The 21,892-nt window shown below is 32.6% G+C and overlaps 3 protein-coding genes across 5 annotated transcripts; 2 read left to right on the forward strand and 1 right to left on the reverse strand.

Annotated features, from left to right (window-relative positions):
• Nucleotides 1-109: 109 nt before the first annotated feature.
• Nucleotides 110-10,849, forward strand: LOC140051238 (tyrosine-protein kinase CSK-like). 2 transcript variants are annotated; one of them, XM_072096378.1, is made up of 13 exons: nt 110-339; nt 972-1,048; nt 1,488-1,607; nt 2,221-2,321; nt 2,918-3,137; nt 3,435-3,537; nt 4,401-4,466; nt 4,582-4,684; nt 5,007-5,091; nt 5,424-5,497; nt 6,040-6,235; nt 6,480-6,566; nt 7,266-10,849. In XM_072096378.1, the coding sequence occupies exons 2-13, from the start codon at nt 1,040-1,042 to the stop codon at nt 7,437-7,439; spliced, it is 1,338 nt and encodes a 445-aa protein (XP_071952479.1). In that variant the 5' UTR covers nt 110-339; nt 972-1,039; the 3' UTR covers nt 7,440-10,849. The 2 variants fall into 2 exon arrangements, with proteins under 2 accessions (XP_071952479.1, XP_071952478.1); XM_072096377.1 differs by having other exon boundaries at nt 110-256.
• Nucleotides 10,850-12,621: 1,772 nt separating this feature from the next.
• LOC140050890 (tRNA (adenine(37)-N6)-methyltransferase-like) lies at nt 12,622-15,446 on the reverse strand. Its single transcript, XM_072095881.1, has 5 exons — nt 15,403-15,446; nt 14,682-15,026; nt 14,307-14,470; nt 13,770-14,204; nt 12,622-13,568 (listed from the first exon to the last, which is right to left on the reverse strand). Exons 2-5 carry the CDS (start codon nt 15,017-15,019, stop codon nt 13,366-13,368), a joined length of 1,140 nt encoding a protein of 379 aa, XP_071951982.1. The 5' UTR covers nt 15,020-15,026; nt 15,403-15,446; the 3' UTR covers nt 12,622-13,365.
• Nucleotides 15,447-15,456: 10 nt separating this feature from the next.
• Nucleotides 15,457-21,712, forward strand: LOC140050889 (cyclic AMP-responsive element-binding protein 3-like protein 3-B). Of its 2 annotated transcripts, none has more exons than XM_072095879.1 (10): nt 15,457-15,853; nt 16,574-16,734; nt 17,097-17,487; nt 18,167-18,279; nt 18,463-18,552; nt 18,940-18,987; nt 19,144-19,271; nt 19,364-19,448; nt 19,904-19,997; nt 20,377-21,712. In XM_072095879.1, exons 2-10 carry the CDS (start codon nt 16,597-16,599, stop codon nt 20,682-20,684), a joined length of 1,395 nt encoding a protein of 464 aa, XP_071951980.1. In that variant the 5' UTR covers nt 15,457-15,853; nt 16,574-16,596; the 3' UTR covers nt 20,685-21,712. The 2 variants fall into 2 exon arrangements, with proteins under 2 accessions (XP_071951980.1, XP_071951981.1); XM_072095880.1 differs by having other exon boundaries at nt 18,170-18,279.
• The last annotated feature ends 180 nt before the right edge of the window (nt 21,713-21,892 follow it).

A 21,892-nucleotide genomic window follows, 5' to 3' on the forward strand; every position in this document is an offset into this window, starting at 1 on the left:
TAATAATCTCTATTGGCATATGATGATCGAATTTATAGTTAATTTACCTCTTATACCTAACGAAGTAGGTAAATATGCATAATAATCATTATTTTGAATCCGGGAACCAGAATACAGTATAGGCCTCGCGCTATGCTATTTTTTCTTTTTAATAACAAAACTTACAGTTACACCACCACCACCAGGCAGAGGCTGCAGCCTAGCTAGCTGAAACGAAATCAGGAAGTAGTTGTCTGCAAAGAAGAATTACGAAAGTGTAATTACTGATTGTAGACTATTGAATTAAATAGATTTGTAACAATTGATTATTTAATAATATAGCTTCAGCAGGTATAATTTGTGAGTTGAATCTTATTATAGATTTAAAATAACTAACTGTTTAGGCTAGGCTAGGCCTAGGCCTCCATGTTGAATGACATGCTCATTGACACTGCATGCTTGCTCGGGGATATTCCCCTTCAGCAGTACATGAATGTCCTAACCTGTTCAGTTGTGGTTGTACCACCCTAGGCCTAGCTAGGTCGAATCGGATGAATCAATGGTATTCACTTTACTTTACTCAGTAACAATGTGAACCTTCTATTAAGCCTAGGCTATAGAATAGTATTTCCATCAACTTAATAATATCAACTTGATAATCGTATTCTTATTAAATCATTTAATTTAAAATAAAAGTAAATAAAAAATCATGTGATTGTTTGAAGGTTTGCATGGACATGGAGAAATCCATGTGTTTTGATATAAAGTTTCGAGTACACAACTGAAAAAACAAACTGGTATTTATTATCTCAACACTCCTAATAATGAGCTTGCTGTGTGAATACTACTGAACTTTTATATTTTAAGAATGTCTTTAATTTAAATTTACCACTTGGTTAGTTGGATTTTAACTATGATTTTATGAATATTATAAAAATGGTTATACAGTATAAGTAAATGTTATTCTTTAAACTTTTTTTATAATATTACAGCATACAACTTCTTTCTGATGTCATTTGCATAAAAGAGTAGAAGAAGATCACCACTGTATTTCATCAGAATGGCTAATGTAAGTATAGTATGTGACTATCTATAATATCTCTATGGTTGGTCCCAATTGAGGGTAGAGTTTCTAGACTATACAACTCGAATTGGGCACTATGAATTCTTACATTATTTTGAGAACTCATAGCCACCTTACTGGAAGTAGAATATTTTTAATTTACAGGTTTATTAAATGCTTAATTCAGTAAACACATAATCTATTCATATACATTCAGTACTAATTACAGAGGCCCCAACTTGGAATGCATGAAAGCATAGCCAGGAATGTGGCAAAAAAATTAAAACAAAATATCATAATATAGAGTGCTATTTAAGCCAATCACAGGAGTTGATTACCAGCAGTTAGGAGGTCTTTATTAATGAATTAACAAACCAGACGACCAAAGAAAATTAAAAAAAATGAATAAATCATTTAATTGATGTAATAATGTAATTGTTTTCAGACACAAGAAGTATGGTTTCCGGGTACAGAATGTGTGGCTAAGTATGAGTTCCGCAATTCAACTGCAGATGATCTTCCATTTAGCAAAGGAGAAATAGTAATTATAGTGTCTTCTACTAAGGTAACATTTGTTATTTTTTATTTAAAAAAACAATCAACTGTTTGTGAGCAATGAAGAAGAATGTGCATTTTTATGATGAGACCTCTATCAGGGTAGTTGTTTTCAGTATAATGGAAATCTAAAAATATCGTAAAATTATATTGGCTCCTTTTTATTTTGTTGGCTTCTTTTAAAGATTAATTAACATTTTATTTCAATAACATTTATTCAATAATGGTAAGACAAATAACAACAAGAATAATAAGCAATTATGCAAACTAGAGAGTAAGTGTTTTTTTTTCTCTTAATGAATGCTGTGAAAGTTCATTTTGAAATGTATATTACTTTTGCAAACTAAAGCTCTGTCTACACTATCAAACTTTATATGGGCACATCACATATTTTTGTCATACAAAGTTTGATAGTGTATACATAGCTTTAGTTTGCAATAGTAAAAAACATTTAAAAAAAACACTCTCAGTCTCTCTCTCATTTTTTTGTCACATAAAGTTTGACATAGCTTCAGGAGATATGGACTTCTTTTCGAAATGAATGTCAAAGACCTTTTTTAAATGATGGCCAGTAGTTTTATTTTTACTGAAATACAATTTTTATTTTTTATTTAAATTAATAGGATCCTAATTGGTATAAAGCAAAGAACAGCAAAGGTCAAATTGGAATGATTCCAGCAAATTTTGTTAAAAAGCGAGAAAGTGTAAAGTTACATATGATGCCGTAAGTATTTTATAAAATCCAATATTTTACTTGATAGTATGTAAACTGTACCGGCAGAACTCCCAAGCCAAATGAAGCTAAAACATTTCTTTATCACTCTGAACATGTGCAATATTAAAAGTTCTCAATTCATTTTAAATGAAGACCTGCAAGGGTGATCCTCTATAAAGATGGTTAATAAAATAAATAAAATTTAAAAGTATTGCTCAATAATTGCATAAACATGAAAAGAGTAAACAATATGTAGTTATTAACTATTCATAGAGAAATATACCCAGGAAGCACTTTCCAGCTCTTATACAATGACGTTATCCAAATTCCTTCACTTGCATTGATGAAGGGCTAGTGTTGCCCGAAAGATCTGCTAACTTTTCTGGCTGTTTTACTTATCGTTTTGATTTAGCTTTTCACTTTTTTTTTTGTATCTCCATTGAGATCCAGCCACTGATACCCACAGCATTGCCTTTGGATTTATATTTAACATAAAAGTTAGTTTTTACTTTTTTCTCCATGCTGTACTAGAATAAGTTTGACATGGTCCTTTAAGGTTTTGTATATTAAAAAAACAACTTCAATATTTGTTTAAACTTTTATAGATGGTTTCATGGTAAAATATCAAGAGATGGAGCTGAAGAATTACTAAGAGATTTAACAGAGGGACTTTTTCTAGTTAGAGAGAGTGTGAATTTTAAGGGTGACTATGCTCTATGTGTTTGTGCTGCTGGCAAGGTCGAACATTATAGAATCATATCCAACAACAATAAGCTCACTATTGATGAGGAAGAACATTTTGATAATTTATACCAGTTAGTTGAGGTAAGTTGTTATAATGATGCAGGTTTAAGCATATCTGATAGGCTTTGATCATATGGTAGTGATATGCTTAAATATGGTAGTGATATGCTTAAATATGTTAGCGATATGACATCATCATGTCCATATATGGCCACATCACATTTTTGTTTGATAGTGTAGACTGAGCTTTACATCATCATTTTGTAAATGAATAGCCAGACTCTGTCGGCTGTGTGATGTGCTTGTGTTGTGTATGCACATTGTACGTAGAGTGTGTTTTGTTTATAAATAATTGAACATTTATTCTTTTTCTGCTAGCACTATGAAAAAGATGCAGATGGGCTTTGTTCAAGACTTATTAAACCAGTGCCCAAAGAAGGGAAACAAGATTTCTCAGTAGATAAGGAAGCATTTATCAAATGTATGTAACAATTGAAATATTTTATTTATACTGGGCGACCTCGTCAGTCAAAGACTGGTCTCCCATGGCTGTGATGTACTAGTACACGGTGGTAACCCCTACGCATCTTGCAAGATGTAGTAAGTGCACATGAGCTAGATGTGTACACTGGGCCTACTGTTTATAGTCCTTAACGCTGATTAAAGCTGATCTTGTTCATTTATCTATGAAAAGAGTATTCTAAAAAAAGTAAACAATATTATGAAAGACCCCACTCATCCGTTACATTACTGTTATAACTTAAATAGATCAGGCATTAGGCTACGACCTCCAAGAGCAAATCTTTGTAGAACTAGAAAATCCTTCGTTGTAAATAGCATTCATATTTTTAACTCTAATGTAAGACGTTAATGCAATTTTTAATAGTTTTACATTTTTACAGTATTTTTAACTTTTTAATCTTGAAACCGAGAAGACTCAATCTACCACCAAAACCATCATTAATTATCATCCTTATTGTTATTTTTTATATACAACCTATTGTAATTGTACTGTATGCTCAGTACACTGAAAAAACACAGTTTCCAAATCATTTTCAGGTGGACTCAACCCTATTATATAATGCTGCGATCACAGTACATCTATTCAGTATAAACTCATGATCTGGAGGTCGTAGATTCAATTCCAACTTAAGAATCACAGTACATACACATTTGTAAAGTGTTCTCAATGCACACAATAAAATTTCATCAGAGTAGGCCAAATCATTTGACCATTTAAATTTAGTTGTGGCAAATCATCACTCAATCGGCATCATTACTTGCTTTCAAAATTATTATGATAATAAAAGTATCTTATTTTTTTATATATCTGTATAACCACAGCCGGTTGGTCAATTGATAAGCGGAATATACAAATGGGTTCAACGATAGGACATGGAAATTTTGGAGGTCAGTTAAATTTTTCATAACAATTTATTGATAAAAAAAATGTATTCGTTCATATCAAATATATTTTATTATGTTTTCTGTTTCTAGTTGTTTATTGTTTATTTCTTATTTGTAGATGTATTAGAGGGGCAGTATCAGGGTCGTAAGGTAGCCATTAAACAGTTAAAAGATGACACATCAGCAGCACAAACATTTTTGAAGGAAGCATCAATTATGACGTAAGTTTTGATATTTGAAATATTACTTAAGCTAGTACTCAAAATTGTAAAAAATAGGAATTTTGCAGAATTTTAGTTTGAAGCTTATCTAGCTCTATCAGGCGGATCCAAGATCTTTTCAAATATAAGTCCAACATATTGTAATACTGTAGTCTATCAAAAAAAGATGTTAAAAGGCATAAATTTGTTTTCGCTGTCAAAAGGGAGCCCCTAGCGCTAACCATGTGGATAGGCTCCTGTATCACGTCTTAGAAATTGAAATTAGTGAAACCACGCAGTTTCAGGCTTAGTAAAAATTAATTAATTCACATTTCCTTTACAGAACTTTAAGACATACGAACCTTGTATCATTCCTTGGTCTGGTTATTGGCGATCCACTCTACATTGTACTTGAATTTATGTCAAAGGTCAGTGAATTTGTATTGTTGAAATAGACAGTAGAATTGAATATAAGGAAGTGCTGGTAAACAGCACTGAATTGGCCTACTGTATTGTATGTCACTCTTGAACAAATATAACTCGGTTTGGTATGCAAGCTGCTTTGATCTCCCCATCAATGTTGACACAATATTTTACTTTATGCTTCTTCAAAGCTCTGTCTACACTATCAAACTTTATGTGACAAAAAAATGTGATGTGCCCATATATGGACATGATGATGTCATATCACTACCATATTTGAACATATCACTACCATATTTGAACATATCATTACCATATTTGGGCACTCTTATTTCAGGGTAACTTGGTGGATTATCTTCGGTCAAGAGGGCGATTAGTTATCAAAAAACCATTACAGTTAAATTTTGCCAGGTATGTATGTATAAAGAAAAGTTTATTAATTATGTTGTTACAATGCACTATGAGATTAACCCATAGCATTGACTTCTGTGTCAGAGGTTAAAATGACCGCATTAATTGGACACGATAATTATCAGATTTGAATGAGACAATTGGATATTCTTTTATTGAATTACTTTTTTCTGCAAAAATGCTAAACTTCTGCTAAAAAAAAAAGACTACAAGAACATACATAAGAATGTTAAATTAAGTCAAAAGAAATTGATAATGATATTGAATTCCACGTTATGTACTATTTTTTGTTTGTTTTATTACATTTTCCACACACATCAAATAATACAGTTGTACATTCTAAGAAAACATAGATTAATAATTATAAATTGTTCAAATGAACATTAAATAAATGACCTTTAGTCAACAAGAATTATGTAAGCGCACCACCGCTAGCAGTTTGACAACTCGCACACTTGGTCACCTAACTTGCGTTGTATCTACATCATAACATTGCCTCCAATTGTGAACTAAGCTTAACCATCAATCTCTTTTCTCAACAGTGATGTAGCGTCTGGTATGGCTTATTTAGAGGAAAAAGAATTAGTTCATCGGGATCTAGCTGCTCGTAATATTCTTATCTCAGAAGATGATGTTGCAAAAGTATCAGATTTCGGTTTGGCAAGGGACGTGAACTTAAACACGGAAGTTGGAAAAATTCCAATCAAATGGACAGCACCAGAAGCCTTAAGAAAAAATGTAATTATTTAAATCATTAAAAAATAAACTTAAGTTTTTGTTGTTTATCATAAAAGGTTACACGCCAATCTGTCTATTGGCCACAAGTTGTAATGTTGCTGTAATTGTTTTTTTAAAACAAAAGTATATAACATAATAATAATAGGATACATTTGAATCTAGTATTAATACTAAATACACAGAAAGCCATGTGCCGCAACATTTCCAAACCTACTTAACTATCAATGATTGTTTCTAATTTCAGAACTTTACAGTGAAGTCGGATGTTTGGAGTTATGGGATACTTCTATGGGAATTATATTCGTTTGGCAGAGTTCCATATCCTAGAGTTGTGAGTGCAATAATTTTAATAATAAAATCTAAAATATTTATTTAATCATTGAAAAAAATGATTCCCCTCTGAGAATGAATATAAAATATAATAATAATAATAATATAAAACAAAAGTGTAACAAAAATTCTTTACGACTGTATTTTATTTACCTAGACATTTGATTATGTGCCATCAAAATACAAGCAATATTAAACTAATGCATTAGCTTTGTCTACACTATTAAACTACATGGGACAAAAACATGTGATGTGTGCATATATGGACATGATAATGTCATAATATAACTACCATTTTTTGGCATATCACTATACCATATTTGGGCACATCACACCTTTTTAATAGTATTGACAAAGCTTAAAGATTGAAAGTGTTATTTTATGACTGAAAGTAGAAGTTAAACATAATATTTGAAATTGTTCACATCATTGAAATTACATGTTGCAATCTATAAGCGACAATGGTAACTCCAGAGGGCGCCATATTTAGAAGGCCAATCGAGACAAAAAATTCCATCTAGTCCTGAGGCTAGCGCGATGATGCAAATTTACATCACGCTAGGGCCTAGATTTTTGTCCCGATTGAGCTTGTAAATTTGGCGCCCTCTGGAGTTATCGAACTCGCTTATTAAGTCCATTTACAACGCTTGTTCAGTCATTTATTTTGTATATTTTATTTGAATACTTCCTGTCTTTGTAGCCGCTAGCCGAGGTTTTAACACATGTGGAAAAGGGATATCGAATGGAAGCACCAGACGGATGTCCGGATTTCATCTACGGCATCATGCGTGGAACGTGGGATTTAAATCCAAACAAGCGGCCAACGTTTAAAACCATTTTGAAGATGATAGCTAGCTGCAAAGGTAGTCTATGAAACTCTAGTCTAAAGAGTTTAACCACACTGCACACATTTTTTTGCATTTCGTTTTATTCCAAAAATACAATTTCCATTAAGCAAGCATTCTTTGTCTATGAAAAAAATATTAACAATGTTGTTGGTATTTCCAGCTTAAATGCCCAAAACGTTAATTTAGGTACGCTAACGATTTACAAATGTTCTGAGTTTTGAACATTACTTTTGCTTGCAGTAGTGCTGATGAATGAATTTTACTCGACCCTACACAGTGGCATATGTATGTTACTGAAACTAGCAATTTTCATTATTTGTTGCTACATATTTAGGGCTATGATAATAAACAGCTTGACTGTATATGTGAAATAAGCATCACAAGTTTTAGGTTGGAATTTGAATTTGTACGCATAAATTAAACTAAATGTTTATCTTAATTCCAATTGAGATATCAATTTTATAGGTACTGTAAATAATCAATAAAATATGTGAATATATTTTGAAGGACCTTCGTATGTTGATGATGTTTAATATTACAATGCTATTGTACTGAGAATTTAACTATAGAATCTGTCTGGCTTTAAAAAAAATTCAGTGCTTGTTACTGTTAAAGCGTGGTTCCCACTAGCGACGCAATACAAGGACGTAACGCAACGCAAGTGAATTGACCAATCACAAGCGATGGCTATTCGCTTGTGATTGCTAACTGTCTATAACTTTGCTTGTCATTGGTTAAAACGTTTGCATTGCGTTTACGTCTTTGCGTTACGTTCTAGTGGGAACTAAGCTTAAAGGTCCACCAGGGTGATGTGAGCCAGTGGTCCTGATCACCATTAACACATAGGCTAAGGAAAACACTTTTAAAGTTCACAAATTCTCCTAAAGTGAACACCACTTAAAATCCTTAAATATTTATTATACTTAAGTTAAAAACTTAAAGAAATATCTCACTTAAATGTGATTAGTGCGCACAGAAAACAAATAAAATTAATTTAATATTTTTCAATTCCTTTTTTTTTGTGGATTAAATTGTTTTAGTTTTAACCTTTGAAGACAACTATTTTACGAATTCGGGTGAATTAAATCAGTAATTTTTCAGGGTTTTTAAAGTTGTGATGCAAATGTATCCGTTTTCGTGATCTTCCAATGTTCCCCTAGAAACACAACACAATGCAATTTCCAGGTTGTTGTGTTTGTTCATGTCGGATGTTTTTCATATCTCCACTGTATAGTGAACAATTTTTTTTCTTCAAAAATGTACAAACTCATAAACAGTACTTGTATAAACAAAGATATGGATTTGTGAAAGTAATGTATTGTCTTGTTTGTGAAAAGTGAAAAAAAAATGCTATGATGTAACCTTTGTGGTAGATTAGGAAAATCAATTAAAGAATTTAGATTTATACAATTTCTAAGTAAATAAGCTACCAATTGTAGCATTAATAATAGTAATATTAATAAGTATAAAGTGTACATATATTTGCCAAATCTTAATAATATTGTTAAAATTGCCTCAGTAAATATAATTTAAACGAATCATGAATTATTAATTTCTTAAATATTTTCTTTTAATGGTGCTAAAAAGGACTTTAGTAGTCCAAATAAGGAATGAAGAATGATACAGATACTCATTGTCTCTCACTCATTACATTTCAAATTGGTGCAAGCCCCACCCATTCAATTTAGACCACTTAACGGTTTACCCACTCGACGCCCACGTTTTTGCATTCCTTTTTTACACAACTTACAACAATCGACACACAACAGTATTTAAAAAGAGCACCTACTTTTTATGTTTTTGAATTGTTTTTGCTTGTATAAGTTCAGCTATATATTATTTGACCAAAATATGCTTTTACTTACATTGAATTTTATGATAACTTGTAAACTTTCAATTATAAATGTATATTTCCAATATAATATTATTTATTTCAATTTCAGAAGCATTTCCAATGTTTATAGCTATTTATTCCATAAGATTATGAAAGCATGTGTAATTATTTTATATAAACATGTTCACAAATTAATAATCATGAATTAGATTTATTTTAGCCTATTCTCGAGACTGTGTGTATAATGTATCATAGGGAACTTCTGTAATACAGTGTCATACAGTATATCACATGTGTAGGTGGCACCTGTGTCGTAGGTCATAAGCCTAACTTAACCTTAACATAAATTAATACAGATGCCACATATGATACATATGTGACATGATACTGGGCAAATTATATCATTTGTTTGTTGAAAGTAAACAGTGCTAGAAATTCACTCATTGAGTCGTCCAACAAATTAAGAATTGTCAACCTTGCCAGCTGCTGCCTGATTGGTGGTAGACGAGGGAATGTTGGGAATGGCGATAGGGTCTTTTATTTAAGCTTGGTTCCCACTAGCGACGCAACGCAAGGACGTAACGCAACGCAAGTGAATTGACCAATCACAAGCGATGGCTTATTCGCTTGTGATTGCTAACTGTCTATAACTTCGCTTGTCATTAGGTTAAAACGCTTGCGTTGCGTATACGTCCTTGCGTTACGTTCTAGTGGGAACCAAGCTTCAGGGTTGTTTATGTTTATATTAACTACTAAATAGGATTTTAAAGCAGGGTTAAAGTTGAACCATTTCAAATGTCAATTAGTAGGAATGATATTTAAAAGTTGTTATACTTCAAAATATAGTATATAATAAAAATTAGTATTACATCTCGTACTACTGTGCTGGTTTCACAGTATTATCTTTTATTTAACATTAACTTTATATTCTACAATAAGTTTTAAGTGTTTATTTTCAATTTTGGAATCGATAGTTTTTGTTTTCATCTTTCAATGCAATATATTCTTATAGATCAATTATTCCATAGATTAAAGTTGATGGACTTTGATAATAATAAATGCACCCCAAGTTGTGTTTAGACTATTCGGACAAATTAAATGTTGCCATTTCTTAAGCTCTGGTCTACACTATCAAATTTTATGTGACAAAAAAATTTTATATGCCCATATGGACATAATGATGTTATATTACTACCATATTTGGGCACATCACACTTTTTTTGTCAAACTAGATTGATAGTGTAGACAGAGCTTTGAATCTTACAGAAAAAGTGTCAAACAAGAGTAATCTCATACAATTATGTCCAAAGTAAACATGTAGTGGATATATATCCTCTGCGGTGCTCATTGAACTGTGCTGCTTAGCACAACCCAAGAACTTCACTACTCCATTAGGACAGCCCCTATCCAGTGGACATCTGTTAGGGCACATTTATACAAAGGAAAAATAGGGTGAAATTCACTTTTATAGCCAATATGAACAAATCTGTACAATCTGTATTTAATCACCGATTAAAATTATTTTATATACTGTTTTTTTCCCAAAAAATAAAGGTTGTTTTATCTTGTATGTTTATATTGTTATGTATTGCAAATAAAGTAGCCTGAAAAAAAGAAATAGTGTGTATTTTTTTTTTTCATTTTAATTAATATACAAGTACGTATCCCTCGCAATCATCTTTTGACAGCGCGCGCGTCGTGAGCATCTCATCCTCTTCAACCTCACGCTGTCAACTGATTACCACGCCAGTTTTTGAGTAAAATAATTTTAACTTTTACATTTTACCAGTCCCTTTTATCCTCCTACACTGATAGGCTTTGACTGGAATTTATCTCACACCTTATCTTACCAAACATTTTGACAAATTTTCGTACTTTATTGTAATTATGTTGTCTGGTTGTGTCCTCTAGCCTACTAGGCCACTGATTCGTTTCCGGTGTGAGCGACAGCCTCGCTTTCCATCATCTTGTGTAATTCGTCCGGCTCCATACTTGGTCCACTGCACATCGACCTTTGACTTTCGAAACTTTCAATCATCATCACTATGATAATACTGTTCTTTTGGGGGTGCCCGGCCTAAAGAAGATAAACGGCCTAGGCCTAACTAATTTTGGAAATCGATTGGCAACATTCAAGCCAGATATTTTGATAATCGACCTCAGATCGAATGACCTTGTTGATTCGGATGCTTGGTCGGTGGCAAACTATACTATCTCTTCAAAATTCTATTTATATATTCCATATCCATCCCGGTTTCCGGGCAAACCCCATTTCTCTGTGGTCAAATGCAAATGATGGTCTTCCAATGGCTTTTGAATGGCTAGGGAGTACACACTTTGCTCCTGGTCATCGGTTCGAGCCTCCATAAACTAGACTCAACGAGCTCACCACAAACCTCTAACCCATCCAACCATGGAGCGTCCACTCGGTTTTGGAACAATTTTCGTGTCCCACTCGGCTTCTGTATCTCCTACCATAACAGATTCACTAGATGTGTCCAGACAAACTGTCAATATCGCCACTCCTGTTTTCAGTACTCGGGATCTCATCCAATCCACAAACCTAACCGAACACCATCGCACCAAAACAACTTCACCCAACAACAAGCATACGGTCACCAAACTAACCAACAAACCTAACAAAACAGTTTTCAAAAACCTATACGCGGCAAAAACCGCCCACACACTCAGTCCCATCCACCACTCCAAACTCGCCAATCATCCCCACAAAAAAATGTTCTGCCTTCTCCAATAATTCCCTCAAGATTAAGCACACTTCTACCTGGTTACAAACACCACGCTTACTTAACACAAGGTTTCGCTCTGGTTTCTACCTTTAATTTAACGGACCTGAGGCTGCTTTTACAGCAACCACCTCCCCAGCTATCATCAACAACCCCGAAACCTTCTCCAAAAAACTTACAAAAGAGGGGACGCATAGCTGGACCATTTATCCACCCACCATTTGAACATTTTAAAGCCCTAAAGCCACCTCTTAACCTTTGAGAAAAATCCGTACCTGGAAAATTTTCTATCCTCCACAACCTTTCCTATTCCTACAACACAAACTCTGTCAATTACAACATCCCTGAGTTTTCAAAAACAGTTATTACGAAAAAATTGGCAACGCAAACGCAATTGACATGCTAAACAAATGCAATCACCCGGCATTCATGGCTAAGACGGACATCAGTGACGCATACAGACTAATACCTACAGTATACAGACTAATACCTTTACATCCCACTCAATACCAGCTCACAGGTTTGGCCAGGCTGCAGATCTTCGTGTCAAATATTCAACAAGTTTTCTGACGGAGTGAAATATATCCTTACAAAAAGGTTACAACGGCCCAATAACGTGAAAATAACAACTTCCTTCATATCGCATGTATGACAGTAATTTTATTATACATAATGATAAACACAGCCACTGTTTATGCATACAGCTATAGTCCTTTATTACAATTGAGCATATTTTCAATACATTATTTGTACATTCAATCTATTCTTTATAAACCTGAATAAATCTTGTAAATAAATATCTCGTCAGCACCGTTCGAAAAAATACCAGGCACTATCCAAGCATGGCATAAGCTGATGTGCGTTGAAGAAAATACAACGGTAACACATTTTTCAGCTTACTTATACAGAATGCTAAAGTATTCTATATCCAGATTGGTCCAATCCTGGTGTTTTGTATCCTTGACTTTTGTTCATACATTACTGGTAGTTGATTTATACGGTTGGTAAAGGAGATTTATTTAACCAAAAAAGGCCTATTAATTGAGCCTAATTAAATAGTAAATGTATGCAATACTGTAATATTTTAATTAACATAGTATAAAAACCTATTCCAAATAACGAGAGGCAAACCATGATTCGTTTTGATCTTTATATGACCATCATCAGGAATGAACAATGACTCCAACTGCAGACAATTATAACTGCAGTCTATTCATAAGTATGTAAGTAAATGAGATATTTATTTATTTACCCATACAGGGTGTTACAAAAAAAATGTAATGTGTTTTTGTAAATCTATAGCAATAAAAAATGTTGCATTTTAGCGGGAAACTCTAACAGTTATCAGGTCTGACACCGCACTTGCTTACAAAATTAATTTTCTTTATCTGATTGAACTTGTAAAACTTCAGCAAAGTCATTTCCAAACCATGCAGTCACATGAATGTTATCCACAGTGAAGTAGTACAACTTGTCTTGGCATGCTTTACGACGGTAGCTTGATCGAGGATCTGCTGCTAAGATCGCTGCTATTGCTTGCTTAGCTTCTTCTGCACTTGTAAAATATTCGAAAAAATCTGATAAATAAAATAAATGCAGTTAGTACCAATTAATATTTTTTACAAATATTTGCAAAATTCTAACTATGAATAAACACTACATAACTACTTGTGATCAGCGATGCAAAACAATGCTTTTTCTGTAATAAGTAATTGCGTCTCTAGTGGGAACCAAGCATTAATAAATTAACATATACGTCTACCATCCTAATAGTTTACCTTTAGACTGCGTGAAATGTTCTAACTGCATGTCCGCACTGTGCGTAAACCGTACTTTAAGCTCTTGAATTGGCGGGGCAGCAATCCAGTCTGCTACTTTAACATCATCAACCAATCCTTCTGGCTTTCCACCAGGTAACTCAATTTCTTCTGGTTTGACATTCTCTAACTTGGTTCCATCTGGTATGCGTCCCTCTAAGCTTAATTCTTCAGGTCTGGTTCTTTCAATATTTGATGAGGTTGTACCTTCCATACTGGACGTTGCTAAATGTCCATCATAGCAAGAATCTGTGGATAACACTCTCTGAGGTACCTCTTGGCTAGGATCAGTTCTAAAAGCCTGATCGGGTCTATCATACATTGGTACATATGGTTTGATGTCATATATTGGTGTGTTATCAATGATATCTATACCAGATACGTATATAGTATCACCTATTGAAAACATAAATAGATTAACATTTTATTCCAATGCATGTGAAGAGCATGAATACACATTTTAATATCAATCACAGGCTAGATAATATATATCCTTACCCTGTATTTTATCTAGCTTTGCCAGTGACAAGCCAATGGGGTTTGGCCTGTGTGGACTCCTTGTTGAAAATAGACCAATTTTTTCTCCATCCAGCCGAGGTGGTTTTACCTTTGATTTTGTAAAATTTGTTCGTGGTCCATTGTCATGAAATGCAAATAAAATCCTGACAAAAAAATAAAAATTACTATTTATATCTTTATTTGTTCCAATGCAAAAAATTGAGAAAATATTGACCACTATCTATGGTGCAGGGCAGTCAAAGAAAAATAGATGATGATTCTGAAATATTAATTATTAATTAAAATTTGTTTAATTTTATATTCTTTCATGAATGAGTAAATATTTATTTAAAATTGAAATTAAGGTACTATTACCATACATGAGAGAAGCTTGCCAAACCTTGTAAGCTGTGTTCAGGTTGGTCAAAGACTGACTTTGATATCTGAAGACATCCTTTTGCAAAACTACAAATTGATGGTTGTCTTGGTGTACCATTCTTACTTTTGAAACAGGACCGAAGGTAACCAATCGGTTTCATTGATGGTAACTCAGGTGAAGAACGTTTTGGTAAAGTTATCATTTCTTCTTTTTGTTGTTCATTTTGCACTTCAATTTTTATTTTCTTGGAAAAATTTGATTCTTTTTCTGAGAATTTTATTAAGTTGTTTATTGCTGCAACATCTTTGTGGTAAACTCGTTTCAGTGTTTCCATTTGCTGGCTGAAAATAACATAACAATATATTTTTAATTTATAAATCATTCACTCCAGTCCTCGAATTAGAATTATTTGAATTTTTAATTTAAGAACATTTTACAGTAAATTTTGTTCTCAATAAGACCCATGCCCACAACAGAGAGTTACGATTTTTTAACATTGTGTTACATCACCATGTTATTTTTGTTGGTTACGCTTCGATGCACAGCATTGCCATCGGTTTGTCATATCGACCGAGGTCCTAGCTAGAGGGTATTGTCAAAGAACTTATAACACTTTGGTATTGTTAATACAGTAGTTTTAAATTATTATGATCAAATAAACTAGACTACACTGTACTGTCTGATGAGTAGATGAATAAATTATTATTATCAAGTTACCGGATGTTTTTAAGCTCTTTACGAGCAATCTGTATCTGCTCCACCCAGCTGGAGGCTGCCATTTTGAATACCCATGTTTATGCTGTTCAAAATGTTTTAAAATATGATGTATAAATCAACACAAATATTTAAAATGTATAGCTAAATATTATAATAAAATATCAGTAGTCTACAATGGAAATACATAATAATTTAGATCTAATAAACTAATTATACTATAACAAATAGTATGTTAATATTTCAATGTTATATTACTATGGGCCACGTCAACGATATGGACGTATCTGAAATGCTGTCATAATCTAAAAATAGATTTCCACCCACTGTTTACACATCACCAGCAACACATAAGAACAGATTCTGAGGGAAGCAAGTCTTGTTTTTGTATTATTAAGAAAATTAGACGTCTTTTTTTGCAAACCAATCTGCCAGATTTTTTTAAAAGGCTGAGGTAAACCTTGGTTATTATTTTGTAGAAAATAGTAGTTAAAATCGTTATATATTATAATGTATAAAGTAAAGCAATGCAAAAACAGGAACAGGAGGGACAGAAAAGAGACAGGCTAGCCTAGCTAGAGGGCAGTGGTGGTGTGTATATATAGGCTTTAGTCCTCTGTTCTGTTGCATAGGACTACTTGGTCCAGAGAGGCCTAGGACTATTTGGTCCAGAGAGGCATTTGTTCAGTTATGTAGACCTTGCCCTAGACTACTAGTTACTACCTAGTACTAGAGAGGAAGTGATGATTACAGAAATAAAGATAATTCATTCATTAAAATAACATACAGTATTTATTACTTTATTAATTAGCCTTTTATTTTATTTGAGTAACTTGAAAACAAGTAATTTGTAAACAGATATCTAGCTATGCTTTATATGGAGTTATATAGACCTAGATGTCCAGGGTGATGTAAAATAAAAAGAGCATCCTCATTTAAAGTTAATAATACTGAACCATATAATTGTCACTACCTCCAAATTGAATCTACATTACTAAACTATGCCATCCCTACATGTTTGTAATAATGATTTAATTTCATAAATTATAAAGTCCTATTGCATGTTCTTAATTCCATGAACTCTATATAACTGAAACAGATTTAAATACTTTATAAACGAAAGGAAAGAATTGTAGATCGAAATTTACAAATGTATAATAAATATTGTTGGCAGGAATCCAAAGGCAGAAATCTAAGATGTCTTCAGAAGAGGTAGTGGCAGCAACTAGACTGTTGTCAACAGCAGATGAACTGGACCTGTTATTTGATATCAACACAGGCATTCTGGTGGATGATGATATGATATCTCCCAGTAATCCAGACTTTTTTCAGCTGGTATGTAAGAATTCTTAAAAAACTTGTTATGTTGGAGTCACCTTGAAATGCATGGAAAGCAAGGACCCACTCTTTGCTACACACTTGGAAAAAGTGATATCTAAGTCTTTATTATTGAAATGATGTGTTTACCAATACCCGACAATAATAATGTATAGCTGATAGCTGGTGGTTTATGGGTTCAAACTTCCACCTTATATAATGAACTTTTTTAAAGAAAAAAAAACCTCAATTTAAATCTTTAATCTGTACCTGTGTATTAATTGAGTGTTTTAACATTTTCTTTGTTTATTCTTAATATTTAAATCAAAAACATCAAACCTGTTTTTGTATGAGTCTTCTAATCAAATACATTTCTGCAGGATTGTAAGACTGGTTTAACCGATGATGTCTTCAACGAGTTGTTACAACTACCAAATGCAGAAATTCAAGATCATTCAGATATCTTATACACAACTGAAGTATGCTCACCAGTAAGCAGCGACAGTGGAATATCAGACGATCAAAAATCACCGTATCACAGCACATCAGAAGCTAGTCCCGTCGGTATTGAAGACATCCCACTTATGGATTCCTACCAATCAAATGCTAGTCCTCTCGGGGTTGATGAAATCCCAGCGTCAGAATCGTACCTGGATACGTTTGATTTAAGTAGTATCTTGACTGGATCTGATGCCATGTTGATTGATGGAGATCTGATCACTGTGACAACATCGGATGGAAAATCTACTGACATGGCTATTCAGTTTTCAGGTAAATTAATTTGCTTACTCTGTTTAAAATTTATTATATCACTGTAAATAAATTTGATATTGATATAAAATAAAATGTCATGGTGGAATTTACAAAACGTTCCAGCTTAGTATCATCATTAGCTTCATCATTAGCTTCTTTAATTGATTTCATTAATTTTTTCATTGGAGAATAACAACTCCACAACAAACCTACTGGTATTTTGTAGGTCATCCTGGTATTTAATCAATCCTATTTGGTTGGTACAGTGGGTCATTCTGGTATTTAATAAATCCTATTTGGTTGGTACAATGAGTCATTCTGGTATTTAATAAATCCTATTTGGTTAGTACAGTAGGTCATTCTGGTATAATATATTGTCTTGTCAATCAATATATCACCTAGTAGTCGGTATATCGTCCTGGTATTCAGTATCCCCTTGGTTGTGTCACCAATCATTAAATCCTCTTGGTAGTTGGTGGGTTCTATACTTCTGGTATTCGGTGCTCTCCTGATGGTCTGTATATTCTACTGGCAGTTGACATGTTTTCCTTGTATTCAGTGTCCTTTCTTGGTAGTTAATAGTCTCCTGGTAGTCAGTATATCATTCTGGTGTATCCTAAGATATCCTGAGATTTGCCAAGTGACTTTACTTGTATTGTTCAGCACTATGTAATGATTATTATCACTACTCTTTCAGCAGAACCTAAAGAGCCAGCAGTGAAGTATGTTAAGATGGCTACAGACTCTCTACCATTGTTTATCAAAGAAGACACATCTTCATTTGAAAACATTATCAGCACAGACAGTAAAGTAAGTACTACTGTACAATTTCTTTCTGTTTTCTCTCAGAGCGTTGGGACAATCTTTTGATTGTATAAGCGCTTTATAAATCGAACAACATTACATTGCATTTAGTATGTTTTAACCGATTTCTCATTATTATTATTATTATTATTATTATTTGTAACACATCATTTATATTTTTTTATTCAGAAGTTTCCAGCTTTGACATTAACAGATGAGGAGAAGAAGTTGTTAGATGATGCGAACGTTGCACTCCCATCTCACTATCCATTGACAAAGGTAAAGTTTTTACGTTCCGTTTCCACTGCGATAGAGAATACAAATTTAAATACCGTATTTTGAAAGAATGGTATTTTCTTGCCAACAGGAATGGGTCCACATGAGGAGAACCAATAATAAATATGTTTTAAAAAAACTTCAATTGATTATGGCTTTGATTGTTAAATACTGGTGTTAAACATGGTTTTTTTTTTAAATTTAAACTAATAATCACAGATAATAATTAATTAAATTTAGCTGTTTTAGTGTCATTTGGTCATGGATTAAGATTATTTTGCTATAGATGATACCAGATCTAAAAAATTATTATTCTTTTTAAAGCTGCAATTGGAGAGACATATAAATGTTTTTCTATTTTTTTAACTGTAGTATTGCATTTCTTTTTAGGATGAAGAGAAATCACTGAAAGCAGTCAGAAGAAAAATTAGAAACAAGGTAAATACATATTTTAAATATAGTATAATTTGGATGATTGTTAACCCTGTAATCAATCTCAATCTTGCTGACCTATATCTATGGATAAGTACACCCATCACTTGCACAGTGCACAGTAAATGTCAATTGTTAATTTTGGTAAAAACTATTTTTTAGATATCAGCACAAGACAGTCGCAAACGAAAGAAGGAATACGTTGATGGACTAGAACAGCGTGTGCAGAACTGTACGAGACAAAATATTGAACTTAGGAGAAAGATGGACAGAATTGAGAAGGAAAATAAGTAAGTTTACCATATATCTTTGCTATAGGGAGAGTGTTATTTTTGTCAATTCCATTGCTCTGAGCTAAATGAATTCACCTTTATTTTACTAGAACATTGTTAGAACAGTTAAAAGATCTTAAGTCATCGGTTTCAAGGGCAACATCTAAGGCAGTCAGTGCTAGCACATGTGTTATGGTAAGTATACAAATTTAAATTTTAATATTGTTCTCATGCACATGACCAGTTATTAGGGACTTTACGAAACATGACCTTATATGGGCATATCACATTTTTTGTAAAGTTTTATAGTGTAGACAGAGATTTTTAATAAAATGGGGAAGTACCCAAATAAACGTCCTTGGATAAAAAAAAACAAGGCCATATACATGGCTGCAGTCGCTTGCTCAAGTTATTGTTTACCGTTGCACGTGACTAAACACACAAATTGTTTTGATTAAAATCCAAGTTCAAGACAATTCTTGACAAATTACTTTTAAGCATGAAGCCATAACCAAAGTTTTATTTCACTTTCATGGTTCTGTTGACATTACATCTGCAGAAGTCTATTTTAATAAATGACCTATCGAACAACACTGTTACAGCCAGAAACACTGTATTTTTTGTAAAATGTGTTGTTGTTTGTTTTGCAGGTCTTTCTATTTTCATTTTCATTGTTAGTGGCACCAAGTTTTAATTTGTTCAAGTCATCCCCAATGCCCAACGGTGGCAAACAGAGTGTGGGAGGTAAGTTCAGAAAAAATCGTATGTCGTACAATAGTGTAATTTTTATTAAATGAAGTTGCTGAAATCTATACGCTTGTAATCATTTGATTAAAAGAGATTCAGTGTGGCACAACCTCAAATTTAGTGTGGTCACTTAGCAGTTTATCTTATTTATATAGTTTATATGGTCAGAAACTGTTGGATTTAAAACAACAAAGAGGAAATAGACTACAATAGAATTCCCCTTTATTTATGAACCAATGGAGGGGAATATGTCTTAACACAAGGCCAACCGCTATTACAAGGACACATTGACGTTGGGTTTCGAAGATGTTTCATTCCATAATACAGGGTTATAATGTATTGTTATTGTAGACATTAATTGTACTTTTCTTTACAGTGGTTTCGAGGACATTACTTGGGGTTGATGAGACCGATGTTAGTTACACGACTGTTTCCCCCGGAACAGTTGAAACAGATGACGACCAACAGATCTTTTGGCGAAAGAATAACATCATAAATAAAAACGTTGAAAATACTGACGATTTAGAAGTTATTGATGCTGAACCAGAGATAGAAAAGATGGCAGAGATTCCAACACCAAATGCGCAGTCAGTAAATAAACAAAACATAACTAATTCACATAAACAAAAACCAGTTGTGAAAGCTAAAATGGCAGAAGGTCATATTCTTAATGATGACCTATAGCCTATGACATGTATTGTAATTTATTTTTTTTATTGTAAATAATTTGTAGATATTTTTCAACACAATGGACTAGAAATAGAAATATCTTTAAAAAGCTGTACATATTTAAGATTACTATTAAAACAGACAAATTTGTTATGTTTTAGAGATGAAGATATTTTAATATATTTTATTTGTTTGACATTGTACATGTTTGAATCTCAGTGTTAATTATATATTTCAATAGATGTTTATGTTGAATGAGAGGAAGAAATCTAAAAGACATTTAAATGCGACTAAAATTGGGGGAAAATACATCTCTAACTTAATGTAATAACAGGAATACCACCTGTCATAACTAGCTAAAATAATAAAAATAATATGATATTCCATAGTTTGTTTTCTATCATTTGATAGAGTGCCCTCCATTGAACCAATAAATCACTTAAGATGCCGCCATATACGTAGAACCATGATATAAAGAAATATTCTTTATACTCCGTGGTATAACATTACTTAGTGGAATATAAGGCATTGATAATTTAATTAAAGATTATAGTAAAATACCTGCTTACCTACTGTGAGCAAAGTAATTACAAGAAATAATGCTGTTTAGTATTTTCATACCTGGTTAAGATTACATTATAAATTGCTTTGATATTTTTATTACAAAATTATGACAAGCAAATTGATGTTATTATTTTGTAAAATTTGCGAATTAATTTACTGTTACTAGGGATAGTATGCATTACCATGACATTATTTGGTTGTCAATTGTCAGCTCCTAGTATTTCTCGGAGTATCTTAGTTGACATTTTGATTTTTACACATTCATTTGTGAAAATAAAGAAAATATTTTAATAACATTTATAGAATTGTTTATGATTATGTTTTTATTGCAATAGAGTAGGGGGTTAATTATTTCAGTTTGATTGGTAAAAGTTTTAGACATATTACATGTACAGTATTAGTTTTAGAGAAAATCTTTATTATATCATCATAATGTCTACATAAAATGTGCAAATAAAATAATATAAAATATAACAATATTCTATCTATGTTTTTTTTTATTGCAATATGTTTACTAACTCATTACTCATTAATAACATTACATATATATTTTACAAACAATTTGTTTATCTTTTCAAGACATGCAACTATTTAGTTGTGTAGTAGAAATATAGCACAGAATGACTGTAAAGCTCTGTCTACACTATCAAACTTATGTG

This window comes from Antedon mediterranea, chromosome 6 (genome assembly GCF_964355755.1).
Source record: "Antedon mediterranea chromosome 6, ecAntMedi1.1, whole genome shotgun sequence".
Taxonomy (NCBI): domain Eukaryota; kingdom Metazoa; phylum Echinodermata; class Crinoidea; order Comatulida; family Antedonidae; genus Antedon; species Antedon mediterranea.